The sequence below is a fragment of the Physcomitrium patens genome, chromosome 6, assembly GCF_059467195.1.
Source record: "Physcomitrium patens ecotype Gransden chromosome 6, ASM5946719v1, whole genome shotgun sequence".
Classification (NCBI taxonomy): Eukaryota; Viridiplantae; Streptophyta; class Bryopsida; order Funariales; family Funariaceae; genus Physcomitrium; species Physcomitrium patens.
In genome coordinates, this window is record NC_143415.1 from 14,648,686 (window position 1) to 14,663,594 (window position 14,909).

The following is a 14,909-nucleotide window of genomic DNA, read 5'->3' on the forward strand; positions in this document are numbered from 1 at the left end:
AGATGTCGGTGACGCACAAGAGTGAGCTTCAATGAGCCACAATGGAGGTGATGGTTCTTCAAGGTTTACTCTTGTTATAATATATCCGCTACTCTTTTTGTTTCATGATATTTACATTGAAAAGGAAATGGTTGTTTGGTTGGAAAGGAACCGGCAACAGTGGTTACAAGCATGGGATACAAAAATACAAATAAGAAGGGCAGATTTGTTCATGTCATGGATTGCATTTTGTGATCTTGGCACTGCTGGTTGCTTGTGCATGGTTCATAAAAAGAATTACTACTAAAATCGACATCCTGAAGCTTCGACATCGCATCGTTCCAAGTTGGAAGCGCGCCAATCAAGTTGTTCGAGCTCACGCAGATGTGCTCCAGGTTCGACAATCGAGACAACTGAAGGACCTTCTTCTTGCTGATCCAGAGAATTCCATGACTCTGCATGATCTAGGACTGCCGTAAGTGATTTCTACCCATGAGCATGGAGAGGACGCCGAGGTTCCAGTCGGGGAGCATCTCCTTTTCCATTCCGACTGGGCTGCCCCGCGAGAGGCCCGTGGACGGGAGATGGGCGCTGGGAATGGGGACGGGCAGGTCGGGGCAGGAGATGGGCACTGGGAACGGGGATGGAGGCCGGGTATGAGGGGAGCTAGGTCGATTTTAAATACTTGTGTTTCTAAAACTGAATATTATCAACTTTTTCTTGAAAATTTTATTACATATGTCTTCTATGACTCTTTTGGCAAGTGTCACATTTAACATCAAATGTCAGTTGTTACTGTTTATACCATGCACAGCTTATATAAACCAGCTTAACAACTTCCAACTCTTATTTAGATACATATATATGAAAAAACTTATGTAGGCATCTACATGATAATACTTTCTGTATAAATATGAAATATAGCTACCTTTGCTTATTTATATTTTTTCTATGTTTTTCATAAAAACTTCAAATATATTATGCCTAAATATTTTAAATGAACATATTTCTAATTTCCTATTATTCTTTATAATTTTATAAAAGTTTTAGCTTTAATTTTATAAGTTTTACATTTGTAGATGAGATATTTCTTGATAGATAAAATTAAAAATGTAATAGTTTCTTGCAATAAAAACACAAAAGCACTCAAGTATTTTGATTAAGTCCATCAGGCAAATTCATCAATCCCAAACTTGCTTGTAAAAAAACACGTTGGATCAAGCTCATATCACTTAGGAGTATTACCACAAAAGTGTTTTCAGTGGGTGATTCTAAGAAACTTTTGTTTCCAATTACTGAAGCAAAAGAAAAAAGTGATGGAAAACACATAAACAAACTCTATAATAACTAAGCGAATCAATTTTCTTGCACCCCATGGACCATGCGAATTCAAGCACCCAACATAAAACACACAAACAACCAACATTCTCATTCATCATGCCAGAAGGCAAACACAAAAAACAAAGAGAAAAGGATAGAATCCATCCATCCATTCATCCATCCGTCATGAGGCGATTCCGTCCGTGGAGTATTCTTCGTTCGTCCTGGTAACGACGAAGCGGGACGAAGGGGCGACGGAGGGAGGGAGGGAGGGGGGAAACGGGATGAGGGAGAGAGAGCCATGGATTGCGATTCGCAACGAATGTGCACAAATGTGTGCCGCAATTGATGATCTTCCTTCGCAGCGAAGAAGACTGACTGCCCATTACCCTCACACCGACAAGCAGCAGCGCTGTCGAGGAGGAGGAGGAGGCGAGCACCTGCGAAGAAGAGGATTGATTGACGACCAGCACCTCCTGCATCACGACATGGCAGCGACGATGTGCTCCAGCAGGAAGCTCTCTACGCCGCCTGCATTCGCCCATGCGTTCTACACTCGCAGCGCTGCATCGGCCCAATGCGCATCGTTGGGTCACATTTCACGTCCCTGGGAACTGACCACATCCAATTCGGTGCCCGCATTGCGGTGCCTGCGCCTGCAAACGGTGCGTGGTTGCTCTGTTGCACGGGGTTTAGGTCTGTATCTGTTTTTTTAAAGTGAATTGTGGAGATGGGGATTTGAGTGGTGGTGTAGTAATTGCAGGGCGGGCGACGAGGGGTTGAAGTGCGGGCGGGCAAGGGATTTGGGGAGCTGCTTCAGAGGAAAAGGAAAGGTGGCGCGGAGGAGAAACTCAAGGAGTCTTTGGGTTGTCCCTGTGGAGGCGGGGACGAGCGTCGGGAGTATAGCGACTGCTGTGCTCGCTATCACGGCGGTGTCGTTGAACCGGACGCACTTACTCTTATGAGTATGAGCCTTACGTTGATCTCTATGAATGTCAATGTCATTGCTACGTCGCTTTCTCCAATCCATTCAAAAATGTATCGATGAATTCAGTCAAATTTTAGTTCCGCTGTCTTTTTGATCTTGTGTTGCTCTGGTTGTCGACCTCTTTCCAGAAGCGAGATTCAGTGGGTATGCGCGGAGCAAAGTGGGCTACGTTGTCAGAACCACGCACCGCGAGAATCCTGACTTCGGAGGTATTCATCTTTTTCTCATAGATTCTTATTTTGGTTCACTGAACAACTTCGAGAGTTGCCCGAATTTTTTAACTCATGAGAGGTCGGCGTAACTCACTGAGCTCAATTTGACCATTTCTTAATTTAAGTCAGTTTGGGGTAGAGGATTGTTGAGCTTGTAGTAATATTCTGACGCGGCGCAGATGAGAAGACACTTGCGGCTGACGTCCGTGCCACTTGTGAACGATTACGGTTCACCAGGCTTGAGATCCTTGAGTTCGAAGAGACTTCAGAAGATGAGGTACTCCTTAACCACTCAATCCTACATCTTAACACCCCAATCTCTCCACCCTCCTTTCTCCTCTCGTAGAGCTGAAAACCGTAAGCCTTGGATCTCATCTCACCTCACCTCAAACGGTGTTCACCTCAAGCTTCGTACTTGATTCCAGCACTAAATAGAATCCATTGCCATGTGAGCCCTCTTCATGTCTTCAGGCTTTTGTCTCCTTCCGAGTGACTTACTCGGTGGCGAAAGGAGGAAGGGCAGGAGACAAGCAGTACCTCGTCGAGAAGAGTCGGTTCGTGAATGAAGACGGTCGGTGGTTGTACCGTGACCGTATCCCCATCTCGCAAGCCTCCGAAGCGGCATGGCTTGCTTCACCAATCCCAACATGTTGAGATTGCTCGCAAGTCCTTCAGCAAGGGCAGGCCACAAGCAGGCCTGCCGCCACGCAAAGTCTGATCTTCCTTCTTCTCTTTGTACAGTTTAGGGTTACAACCATTCTCCGTAGCCATAGCTTGCTGGCTCTGGATTAGGCCAGCTTAGGAGACACCTCCCCTACGAGTGATGCTGTTGACACGGCGACAGATTTAAATGGAATTTCTCATCTTGGAACCCTCCGACCTTGTGTTCTGTTGTGTAGGTGGAAGGAGTCAGATGGATGTGATGGGCTTGGTAACATATCTGCTCAGCTACTCACTCTACTGTACTGATAGAATCGTTAATGAAAGTTCTGCGTATCAGTACAAATACATTTTATTACGAAGTTTATTCCTTATCATTCACACTTATTCCCACAAAAAAATCCTTATCAAAGCTGATAACCCAAAGGATGAAAAAGGCGACCCGAGCACATCTCCGCAGAGTATCAACCCAGGGTCTTGATCCCGGGTAGGTGGAATTTCTAGGGGTATGAGGATCCACCATTCTGTGTGCTGGTCGACTAGGATTAGTGGATGGATCACTTTTTACTGCCGTTGCCGACCTGTATCTCCTGAGCATAGCGCGTTTAAAGGCAGTTTGGTATTGCGCATCGTGTCTGCCGCTTCGTCTCTGAAGTGAGTTAGATCCTAAATGCTTCAGTATCGGAAGTTGTGAGCATGGGGAGCCTGTGTTTCCATCTCTCCAATTTTTATTTTATTTTATTTTATTTTTTATTTTTTTCTGTCTAGGGTCGAAGTCGATTTCATCGTAGGGGGCTTGTTGATTGTCTAGAAATTGTGTTGCAAACCCGTTTGATTGTAGATTAGTTGATGGCCTGGCACAAGTTGATAGATTGTTTGACATCCTTAGAGCGCAGGGTTTTGGTATGAAGCAGAAAAGAAACCTAAAGCAGAAGTGATATTATGGCACTTCTGTTGCTGGAAACTCCAACTGGAGCTCGAAAATACTACCGACTTACGAGGCTCAAATGGAGCGTAGTATGCGCATTATTTCAAGGTGGTTGATTCTAGATTTCAATACAACAATAGGTCTTTTGTGTTTTGAAACTAGATTTCTTCTCCAGACCAGCGGCAGTCACGATTGCTCTTCTCAGTTGAGGTGATTATAAAATTTCATATCATACTCTGCTGCAATTTCAACGCATTTGACTTGGCCATTGTTTACATATTAGGGATGAATCTTGAGCAATGATTCATTAGGTGTGGTTGTGATTTTATAATTGGAGTTCACATCCAGATTGCGAACATGAACTCACTGCTTAGGATTGACCAACATGCATCTTGAAAGCACAAAAAAGGACAATTAACTGGAGAGCATTTCAGCATCTATAATATTTTCAAGATCAAAGTACACAAAAACATCATTCGTGTGGCATAAAATGCACGAAAGCAATTTAACCATAACAAACGGGGCATCAAAAATTACCAATCTGTCGCCCTTGTTGAAAAGATTGCTTGTAAGCTCGGCTGGCTTTGTGGTTTTCTTGGGGCCAAATATTTGCATAGCGAAGTACCAGAAGATGCCCATGCGAACAATACCAGATAATCCTCCAGCCCAGCCCTGCTGTGCAGAGGGTTGTGGGTCAGGCTCGCTACCTGGGTGGCTGGTGCCTGAGGAGGCGCCATAGCTGACAACACACGCACTTACTGCACTCAGCGGAAAATAAACTAGTGCCGTCCGTGCTGCTGCAATGCAGATACAATTCCAATCGGAGTCAAAGAGAGTCAGCTACCAAACCGCTAAGCACAATATTAATCAAAACTCATAATCTAAGAATGAAAAACAATCAAAGCATCCAATGAAACCAGGATGGAACATTATACTAGGTTCATACGAAGGCTTCATGTACAATAATATCGACAATAGTGAAACGATACAAGTAGAATGAGTCAATGTCTAGAGTCCATGTTGATCACCCACTTCTCAAATGTGGCCTCATTTACAGGTATATCTTTCACCCGAAACTACCGCATGCGTTTGATTGGAGCAGCAAGAACTGATGCATTAACTAGATTCGCAGTTATATTGAGCTGGTATGCAATCTGTAAGAAAGCTGCTGTAACCTCACTCAACGAGCAACTACAATATTCAAAGAAGAGCATTCATTACAAGGAGTGCCGATTGGAAAGTGCATTGGAGGTGCTTTGCAACTAACTCAGGAGTGTAACCATAAAGTGGCTACAAAAGTCTCTATTTCGAGTTAAAGATAATCATCGGTATCCATACGAAGTTACGAGCTTATTAAATGTCACTGATCAGAGTCAGGCAAGTCAAACTCAAAAACTACCCTGTCAGTGCTGCAAAATTGCGAAAAATCGCTAAAACCCCAACCCTAAAAGTAGTTATTAGTTTCAAGTGACATCTTTACTCAGAATGCTACATCTACAGGATTCAGTACTGAAGGCTTCACGAATTAGTCGTAGTGAATGTGTTCCCTTATTAAATATTCTTTGGAGTGCCAGACAGTGGTCATGCGATGAGAATGATACGATTCGCACTCTTTGTGTGATGAAATGTGCTTCGAATTTCACATTTCCGCAGAGGCATTCAGTAGATTAATTTTATGGCGATATACCTTTTTCTTTCTTAGAAGATGGAACAAGATGGAGCAAGCTTTCTTTTTTTCTTTTTTTTCAACCTTTTGCTTGGTTTCGTTTATTCATGTAGTAGATGGTGACTTTCTCCGTTTATGTTGTCGTTTTAAAAGTATCTAACTGCTTCTGAGAACTGCAGCAGTTGAGGCACACAAAATGTGAGAGAAATTCGACTGCATTCTAGGGTTTGGAAGGTCTGTGAGAGAAGCTGTAGTAAGTATGTAGTTGTGTTATAATTTTCCAGAGTTTTTAATTTTGAGGAATAATGGTTTTAGACAACGACCGCTGGATTTGTGCTGAAGTACCGTTCGTGCATCATATTCATGTTTTAAATTTCATTTTACATATAGCTCGAAGCTTTCAGTACTGAATCTCACGAGCTCCGAATGCACAAATCAAGTCGAAATCAATCGCAGCGACCAGGAGAAAAAAGCAGAGCAGCAAACCTCGGAAGCATGATCACATCAAAGGCAGTATCGATGAAAAAATGGTGAAAGAAGGATCGCATACCAGAATAGAGCAACCAACCAGGAGCAACAGAACATCATCCGCACTCTCCGCCACTCGAGCTCTCGTTGCGTTGCGTTGCAGCACCGAGAGAGAGACGCTGGAATGAATGATCAGAGCAGCAAAGCAAGCACAGTGAGCAAGCAGGCTCTGGCAAGTCGTCGTAGAAACACAGGGCGACGACGACGAAGATCGACGATCGACGAGAATCGTGCGACGGCGTTGCCGGCTCTCCAACGGAGTTCACTCCACGTTGGTCTTACTCGTTCGTTCGTTTGTTCGTTCGTTCCTCCGTCCGTCGTTTCACTGCAGTCAGGGAGCCCTTGCCATAATGACGAATGAGGACATTCATTCATTGTGATTTTTGGTTGTGTGGTTGATCAATTTGAAAAGACTCATAACACAACTGTTTATAAAATTGATTTGATGGTTGTAATATTTTGGTCCGCAGGCATGATTTTTGATGGATTATTATTTATTTATTTATTTATTTTTTTAATTATTGTATTGAAAAATATTTTAAAATTTTGATGGATGTATTTTGGAACTTCACAATTTTATCAAAAGTAAATGAAGAAACGTTCTTGTTTCAAATAATAATAATAATAAAATTAATTATTCAAATTTACAAAATATGTATGATGTTTTGAAAATATTTTTTATTATTTTTATATATTTTTAATTTTATTTCTAATTGATTATAAAATTAAAAAATAATAATTTATCACAATAAAAAATAGATTAATATTAGTAATAACAAAGCCACTCTAAGTCTTATCAACTATTCATATTTTTTCTAATTTTAGACTTAAATATTTTCTTGTAACTTATGATATCTATTTGGCTCTTTATATTTTATTACCACTTACACACACACCCCCGCATGCATGTATATCCCTTCAGTGCACTGAAATGTACGTAGTTTCGTAACCTAATTTTGTGAAGTCAGTCAGCTCACACTAACTTAGTCCGATGGAATGGGTTTTCGGAAGGTTTGTTAAATGCGCAAAACTTAATGCATGCACAAGATAGATTCATCGCCTTCGTCCTTGACCTGCACAAATCAACTCCCAAAACTCAAGCGCAAGAGCGATGTGCAACCCCCCCTCCACACCAATCCTCCCGACGATTTTCCATGTTGAGTCGACATCTGCCCGCAATGTCTCACCTGCGATGGTGAAAGCCGTTGGGTGTTGGAATTTTGTAGCAGGCAAAAACTAGTCCTACAGCACTGCAATCGAAACTCTAGCAGAAGCTTCTCTTCATGGCGGTGTCAGCGTTGATGCTGCCGCAGCAACAAGTAGACCCAGGAACTCGCTGGAATAGCAGAGCCATGGTCGTTGAAATCCCGATTTGAGGAGTTCCCTGCCGCCTCCCTTCCATTTAGAATCGTATCGGCTTCGCCGGCAAAATCTCGAGTGCCATCGGCGAAATCACCTTTACGGGTTGCGAAATCTCCAACTCTACCTACATTGAAGGAGCTTCTGTACGAACCAACTCCAGAACTCAAACAGCCTTTGGCTGCCCCATCCAAATCTCCTCGACAAAGTTTACGGTCCTTGTGGAGCGCCCGGGAAGATCGGCCCCCGACGTCTTTCCTCTCCAACTCGAAGAATGTGCCCACCTTGCAGAGAAGTCTTCAGCAGTCAGCCGTGGAGACGACGTCGACATTTTTCCCATCAACTGCAACTTTTGCGCCTCCTATTGCACATACCTCTCTACCTTTGTCTCCTAGCACTGTCGCGGGTCAACCGCATTACATCACGCCCATCACGTCAGCACGTGGGCAGGATGGAGCGACTCGGAAATCAACGAGTCCGGCTAGGTTGCTTGTTTCCACCAAGCGCCTCGCCTTCTGGAACTCCTGTAACATCACTGATGCGGATTCATTCAACAATCGGTCAGCAAATGCTACTCCCGAATTCGAGCAACTCACCGACTCCTCACCTCCCGATTACTCCCCTATTCATGACGAAGACTTCGCCGATTATGTAAAGATGACCAAGCTTCGACGAAGTCGAGAAATGAATCGAAATTCGCTAGAATTGCAGCCATGCCAGTTGCGCTTGGAAAAGGGTTAACAACGCCCATGTTAGTACTTAACTTGTGCTTATATCTGGTGGCCGCCATTTAAGCAGTCTGGGCATTGAACAGCAAGTTCGACGTGGCTATGGACTGCAATCTTTGCCGCTCTTCCCCTCTCAGTCGAGGATCCGGAAGGTTCATCGTTCACTTCAAGCTTCTCCAGAGATTTGGCTGCAATCCAAGCCCGACTCCGACAGATCTCGACACCGATCGTCACTATCAGATGTCGACTCAACATGAAAAAATGTCGAGAGGATTGGTGTGGAGGGGATGCACATCGCTCTTCCGCTGGAGTTGTGGGAGTTGATTTGTGTAGGTCAATGACGAACGTGATGAATCTATCTTCTGCATGTTCAGTGCGAGTTTTGATGTTTGTTTGGATGCACATCCTCAATGCGCATCCAACAAACCTCTCGAAAATCTATCGGATTAGTGTGAGCTGACTGACCTCACAAAACACCTTACGAAACCTACACTTAAGTGCACTGATGGGACATATTTGCGCGGGTGAATGGCCCGGGTGCTCATCCTGTAAAACCTAGCGGTTCTGTTATTTTACTGTTATATAACATTCTCAAGTTAGGTTTTTCCAATCTCCTCAGTAGCCTTCTATTTTCACTTTTTAACATGTTAATCTCATCGTAATAGAGTCAATAGTTTTTTTTCTTTTCAAACCTTAAGTTATTTTTATTGTTACATAGCATGTGCTAATGTAACATTCTCGGATCATGTTTTCAAATCTCCTCAACAGTATTCTATTCTCACAAATTATCATTAGTTTTTAAGGCTGGTATGATGAAACATAAAATGACTACTAAAAATAAATATAAACAACGGAATGAAATGCAAAGAAATAAATCCCATCACAATCAATATAAAATTTGCACATTCACCTTACAGCAACAAAGCAAAGCACTTCATAACAATCTGTTGATGCATACCAGACCATGGAACCCATGATCCACATGAGAAGAAATGATCATTCTTCGCATTAAATATCAAAAAAAGCAAACTACCCATGTCTTGATATTCATATCCAATAATTCATCCAAAGCGCAGATCTTTTAAAACCCTACACGACGAGAAAGTTTGTCAGGGGAACGGCACCCACCACCAAGGAAGGAAGCAACCAAGCAAAGAGCACGGACGCCTTCAATCCACACACCGAGAATCCAAAACTCTGCAACAACAACAACAACAAAATCAGGGCGGAAGTAGAAGCCAAACGCGCATACACACACACAAACAAGAATGAAGCGGGCATGGGTGCACCTGGTGCAGATGAAGGATGAGAACTATGGATCATAAAAAACTCGATGTTCACAGAAGGTGTTCACAGAAGGTTATCCATTCGTTGGCCAGAGGACGGGCATCCGTGAAACGCGTGGTGCCGGAAAAGTAGGCTCGGAACGCGAAAGCGCGAGCGCCGACAGGAAATGGAAGGGTTTAGTCTCGTCGTCGAAGGGGGGGGGGTTTTTTGGTGGGGTGGTAACTAATTCGCCGATACGAGAGAGGGAGGGAGGAAAACGCTAGGGGAGGAGGAGAGAGGAGAGGTCAGAGTGCAGTGGACCTACCTAGCCTTATCCCCCCACACCCCACCTAGATAACTCTGTCCCTTTGCTTCACATACCAGCCAGGGTTTACTTGTAGAACCCTCTTTGCACTGCTTGTTGCAACCCATTCGTTACATTTGTCTCCTCCTGCTTCTGGGACCTGTGAGATCCCATTCTGTTTGTGGATTGAGGAGCTGAGGACTGTGCGCAATGGCTGCCACGAACATGCTCATGGCTGGCTCCGCTGCCACTGCCTCTCTCCGCATTGAGAGTCCCGCCGCTTCCTCCTTGAGTTCCTCCGCTGCCGTTGGGCGTGTGGGATTTGTTCTCCCCGCCAGGCAGCAAAGGCGGGTGGCTCAGCGGATGACCGTGAAGGCCGCTAAGCAGCTTCACTTCAACAAAGATGGGTCTGCTATTAAGAAAATGCAGGTGGGTGGGGTTTCGTCTTTGGGTTTTTTGGGTGCGTGGTCCCCGGGGCCGGCAGTTTGTCTGATGAGGTTTTTTGGATGTGGTTGTCGTTTGTGGGGTTTGGGTATGGTGTGTGCTATGTGTCCATTTTGTTCTGACGATAGTTGATTGTTTCGATGTAATGGGCAGGCTGGAGTTGATAAACTTGCTGATCTTGTTGGTGTCACTTTGGGGCCCAAGGGCCGAAACGTCGTGCTTGAGAGCAAGTATGGCTCACCCAAAATTGTGAATGACGGTGTCACTGTGGCCAAGGAGGTTAGGGCTTGCATCCTCTCTATGAGCCCGGATTTATTATGTTGTTTACTTGGTTTTTTTGGATAAGCGCGATTTTTTTTTTGAGGGGGGCGGGGTGTAGAATCTTGGGATAAGGTTTCGTTCTTTCTTGAATTAGATGCGCATGAGTTTGAGCTTTTCAATTAACGCGCTGAATCTCGGAACTCAACAGGTTGAGCTTGAGGATCCAGTCGAGAACATCGGTGCCAAGTTGGTGAGGCAAGCGGCAGCCAAGACGAATGACTTGGCTGGTGACGGTACCACCACCTCTGTCGTTCTCGCACAAGGGCTCATTGCTGAGGGCGTCAAGGTAGGTTCACTTTTCTCATCATCAAATTCTCTATATTTCATTCAGGAGACTGTGATTCACTATGGCTCTCTCGTGCCTGTGAAGCTACTAAGGTTTTTGCATAATTCTGTAGGTTGTTGCAGCGGGAGCCAATCCAGTACAGATCACAAGAGGCATTGAAAAAACTGTGGCTGCCCTGGTCAAGGAGTTGAAAAAGCTTTCCAAGGAAGTAAGTCATGCTGCCGTACTCTCTAGAAACCACTACTGTGAGAACAATGCAATTTAACTTGACTGTCCCACATGCCGCTTTTCTTTAACTTTTTAATCTGAGGATGACAGGTTGAAGACAGTGAACTGGCTGATGTCGCTGCTGTCAGTGCCGGTAATAACCCCGAGGTCGGTCAGATGATCGCCGAAGCCATGAGCAAAGTCGGGCGCAGGGGTGTTGTGACCTTGGAGGAAGGAAAGAGTTCTGAGAACAGCCTGTACGTGGTCGAGGGCATGCAGTTTGACAGAGGCTACATTTCCCCCTATTTTGTGACTGACCCAGAGAAGATGTCTGTGGAGTATGATAACTGCAGGGTATGCTCCTATTATTTTTAAGAATGCCTTTGGATGTTTATCTGCTTGTGACATCGCTTGAAAGCGGAATCTGCGTGCAATTACAAACTGCTGACCGACAGGATCCCACCGAAAATGTGAAAAAACGAAAGGATGAGAGGAGAAGGGAGGTTGACCTAGAGTAGATTCTCCCTCCTCTCTTTCTTCCTTAACATTTTCTCTCTAGTAAAATCTTGGGTCACTATAGCTGGAAAATACTAACGCTTCTTGAATTCTTTCAAGACATTTCATGCTTTCAAACGCTTGCATGATCCCATGATGGCTACGTTTCACTGAGTCAGTCTCATGGTGGGCGCGTGCAGCTTCTCCTGGTGGATAAGAAGATCGTAACTGCCCGTGACATGATTGGAATTCTGGAGGAATCCATCCGTGGTGGATTCCCACTTTTGATTATTGCTGAGGATATTGAGCAGGAAGCTCTCTCTACATTGGTGGTCAACAAGTTGAGAGGTTCACTTAAGGTCGCTGCTTTGAAGGCACCTGGTTTTGGTGAGAGAAAGAGTCAGTACTTGGACGACATTGCTATTCTTACCAACGCCACCGTGATTCGTGACGAGACTGGTCTCGCTCTTGACAAGGTTGGCACTGAAGTGTTGGGTACTGCGGCTAAGGTCGTTCTCACCAAGGATGCAACCACCATTGTGGGTGATGGTAGCACACAAGATGCAGTTAGCAGGCGTGTGAACCAAATCCGCAACCTAATCGAAGTCGCCGAGCAAGAGTATGAGAAGGAGAAGCTGAATGAGAGGATTGCGAAGCTGTCTGGGGGAGTAGCCATTATTCAGGTATTTTCTTATTTACATTAACTCTTTGGCTCGTCGGGTTAACGAATCTCTTTTGATATGTTATACACGAACTATATATTCACCTTGTCGATTCTATTTTAAGCATACCTAAATGTGATTAGGCTCTTCTTTCGTTGACCGTGGTAAAATGATGTGGAAGATAAATCTTCGGTAAGTCGTAACTGTTATTTGCAGGTTGGAGCTCAAACTGAGACCGAGTTGAAAGAGAAGAAACTTCGTGTTGAAGATGCGCTGAATGCAACCAAGGCTGCTGTGGAGGAAGGCATTGTTGTTGGTGGAGGATGTACCTTGTTGAGATTAGCTAGCAAAGTTAGTGCTATTGTTTCAACCTTGGATAACGACGAGCAGAGGGTAAGTGATATTTTATGCTATTCCTACAATCAAGTTACAATCAAGGTTTGACATGAAGCCGATACAACTTAACTTGTTATGTTCAGATCTGAATTGTCTGGGTGCCTACTTCTGCAGGTTGGCGCTGAGATTGTGAGGCGGGCCTTGTGTTACCCTTTGAAATTGATCGCCAAGAATGCTGGTGTGAACGGAAGCGTGGTGGTTGAGAAGGTTGGTGCCTTAGTGCACTGTTTTAGTTTTGACTGCAAACATGCACGTGGTGATAGGATTTGTATATCTAACCATTTAGGATGTGGCAACGGGAAGTCTGGTCGTTTAATCAGTTGAGGTTACGTGCTCATCAGGTGTTGGCGAATAGCAACCCATCCTTCGGCTACAATGCCGCTACAGGTGTCTACGAGGACCTCATGGCTGCTGGTATCATCGACCCTACCAAGGTACTTGGATTCACTGCGGTGGTTTTAACTTCGAGAGAATCTTGCACTTTCACCTTTAATGGCTGTAAGTGATTTGTAAATCTCGTGGTGTGGTGGCGCAGTATTAAGAGTCTTGGATACCATGTTTTGCAGGTTGTCAGGTGTTGCTTGGAGCATGCCGCTTCCGTAGCGAAGATCTTCTTAACTTCTGATGTTGTTGTTACCGAAATCAAGGAAGCTGAGGTTGCTGTCGCCGGCAACCCAATGGATGCATCAGGTATTTAAAGGAAACAGTTTTTTGAGTGCCTGTGTGATTTCTATTGGGTCCTGTCTGCATTTTATTGAAGCCTCATGACACATATCTTTCTAATATTTATTCGTGGCTGCAGGATACGGTTATTGAGGAAAAACAAATTTAGGAGATCTTGCGAGCACTTAGTAGTTGGGATGAGTTTTAATAAGATCGGGAATATTTGGAGTGGTGAGCCATACGTAAGAGGTTATTGTAATATCTCCCAGTTTAACCTCACACTGCGAAGAGCATCTACTCAGTATAATCAAACTTAGGTGAGAGCTTTATATCCTGTAGATCTTCATTCAGATACGTCACACAATTGCTAGGATTTTCACAGCTCCTCAACAAGGTAAAGGTTTTTACATGTAGGAAAATTTCCAGCATTATTTCGTCATTCCTCCACTTGACATGTAATGTAATGAAGGACTTGAAGTTCCATGAATGGTTCGTCCGTTTGCAAGCGCCTCTGGTTGGCAGAAGGTGGTGTGCTGCTTTGCATGAGATTTCTATTTCTGTTAAGGCTAAACCCTCTTAAGAGCACTGATTACTCCGAGGAATGCGTACTTCCTGTTTGATTATGTTTCGAGAAGCCCAATGTTTGAACGGACTAGAGTTCTATAACCATATTAGTTTTCCTCAGAATATTTTCATTTTTTCGTAGTTTTTAAGAATATCAATAAGAATTACATCTTTTCATTGTGAACAGACTAATCTATGCGTGCAAATCCATTCAACTAAACTGTCTATTGTAATCCCGACTAATCTGGATACTTAAAACTTTTGAAGTAATACCTTTCGCATATCCATTACTTTTGGATCGAACACACAAAGTGGCAATCTTTGAAACCTTGTTCACGCTCATTTGTAATAGTTCAAAATGCGGAGCTACAATCATACTTTAATAGTCTAATAATTTCCATTGTATCTGTAATTCATTAAAGCAAATTTTATTATACCTTCAAGTCGAATTCTTATCAATAAGGATGTCGCATTGAACCATAAAGTAGCTGAAACAATACATCACTTACTAAAAAATACCAATCATTATTGACCAGTGTTACGTCAGCAAGTAAAACTTAGTTTGAAGCAGAAGCGGTTGACTTTATTCTATTTGAACAATATTTGTTTAAAAGCAAAATTCAACTACTTTTACAAACAAGTTTTTTTTTGGTGGGTACCCATGTGTCATGCACCCTCACATACACAACAATATTATTTCTACTTGAATATTTTTTAATGAATTTCCAATCATTCAACAACTAGGTATGAGAGTCACCTCACTTGACAGAAGCACAATACTACACCTATTGAGTCTTGTCATCTATTGTGACATGTTTCAGATTCAAAAAATCACGTCGCATTATGCCAAGCGGCTCGCAACCTTCTCTAGATCCGGACACTACTTAGATGCTTACAGATTTTCGGTTGTTGGCATGTTGATCTACGCGTGAT

General features: G+C 43.6%; 3 protein-coding genes across 7 annotated transcripts; 2 read left to right on the forward strand and 1 right to left on the reverse strand.

Annotated features, from left to right (window-relative positions):
* The first annotated feature begins 1,608 nt into the window (after positions 1–1,608).
* LOC112283204 (uncharacterized) lies at positions 1,609–4,342 on the forward strand. 3 transcript variants are annotated; one of them, XM_073534480.2, is made up of 5 exons: positions 1,609–1,964; positions 2,063–2,264; positions 2,416–2,496; positions 2,679–2,776; positions 2,971–4,342. In XM_073534480.2, the coding sequence occupies exons 1-5, from the start codon at positions 1,632–1,634 to the stop codon at positions 3,151–3,153; spliced, it is 897 nt and encodes a 298-aa protein (XP_073390581.1). In that variant the 5' UTR covers positions 1,609–1,631; the 3' UTR covers positions 3,154–4,342. The 3 variants fall into 3 exon arrangements, with proteins under 3 accessions (XP_073390581.1, XP_024377403.1, XP_090107511.1); XM_024521635.2 differs by having other exon boundaries at positions 4,056–4,342; XM_090251385.1 differs by having other exon boundaries at positions 3,399–3,517.
* On the reverse strand, positions 4,211–9,884 carry LOC149989179 (uncharacterized). 3 transcript variants are annotated; one of them, XM_090251387.1, is made up of 4 exons: positions 8,405–9,884; positions 7,469–8,175; positions 5,838–7,354; positions 4,211–4,884 (listed from the first exon to the last, which is right to left on the reverse strand). In XM_090251387.1, exons 3-4 carry the CDS (start codon positions 5,860–5,862, stop codon positions 4,502–4,504), a joined length of 408 nt encoding a protein of 135 aa, XP_090107513.1. In that variant the 5' UTR covers positions 5,863–7,354; positions 7,469–8,175; positions 8,405–9,884; the 3' UTR covers positions 4,211–4,501. The 3 variants fall into 3 exon arrangements, 2 of the variants coding, with proteins under 2 accessions (XP_090107513.1, XP_090107512.1); XR_016503427.1 differs by having other exon boundaries at positions 6,304–8,175; XM_090251386.1 differs by having other exon boundaries at positions 5,838–8,175; positions 9,497–9,884.
* Positions 9,885–10,027: 143 nt separating this feature from the next.
* On the forward strand, positions 10,028–13,899 carry LOC112283596 (ruBisCO large subunit-binding protein subunit beta, chloroplastic). Its single transcript, XM_024522499.3, has 11 exons — positions 10,028–10,367; positions 10,536–10,661; positions 10,852–10,989; positions 11,102–11,197; positions 11,308–11,550; positions 11,892–12,374; positions 12,570–12,746; positions 12,864–12,956; positions 13,091–13,183; positions 13,316–13,439; positions 13,552–13,899. Exons 1-11 carry the CDS (start codon positions 10,149–10,151, stop codon positions 13,563–13,565), a joined length of 1,806 nt encoding a protein of 601 aa, XP_024378267.1. The 5' UTR covers positions 10,028–10,148; the 3' UTR covers positions 13,566–13,899.
* The last annotated feature ends 1,010 nt before the right edge of the window (positions 13,900–14,909 follow it).

Excerpts from the sequence above, each read along its gene's own strand:
- LOC112283204 (XM_073534480.2), top strand. The coding sequence starts at position 1,632 with ATGTGTGCCGCAATTGATGATCTTCCTTCGCAGCGAAGAAGACTGACT. Across the intron at positions 1,965-2,062 it reads GGTGCCTGCGCCTGCAAACG|GGCGGGCGACGAGGGGTTGA; the intron begins GTGCGTGGTTGC and ends TAGTAATTGCAG. Across the intron at positions 2,497-2,678 it reads CGAGAATCCTGACTTCGGAG|ATGAGAAGACACTTGCGGCT; the intron begins GTATTCATCTTT and ends GACGCGGCGCAG.
- LOC112283596 (XM_024522499.3), top strand. The coding sequence starts at position 10,149 with ATGGCTGCCACGAACATGCTCATGGCTGGCTCCGCTGCCACTGCCTCT. Across the intron at positions 10,990-11,101 it reads TCATTGCTGAGGGCGTCAAG|GTTGTTGCAGCGGGAGCCAA; the intron begins GTAGGTTCACTT and ends ATAATTCTGTAG. Across the intron at positions 12,375-12,569 it reads GGGGAGTAGCCATTATTCAG|GTTGGAGCTCAAACTGAGAC; the intron begins GTATTTTCTTAT and ends TGTTATTTGCAG.
- LOC149989179 (XM_090251386.1), bottom strand. The coding sequence starts at position 5,862 with ATGAATAAACGAAACCAAGCAAAAG. Across the intron at positions 4,885-5,837 it reads TAAACGAAACCAAGCAAAAG|CAGCACGGACGGCACTAGTT; the intron begins GTTGAAAAAAAA and ends TCTGCATTGCAG.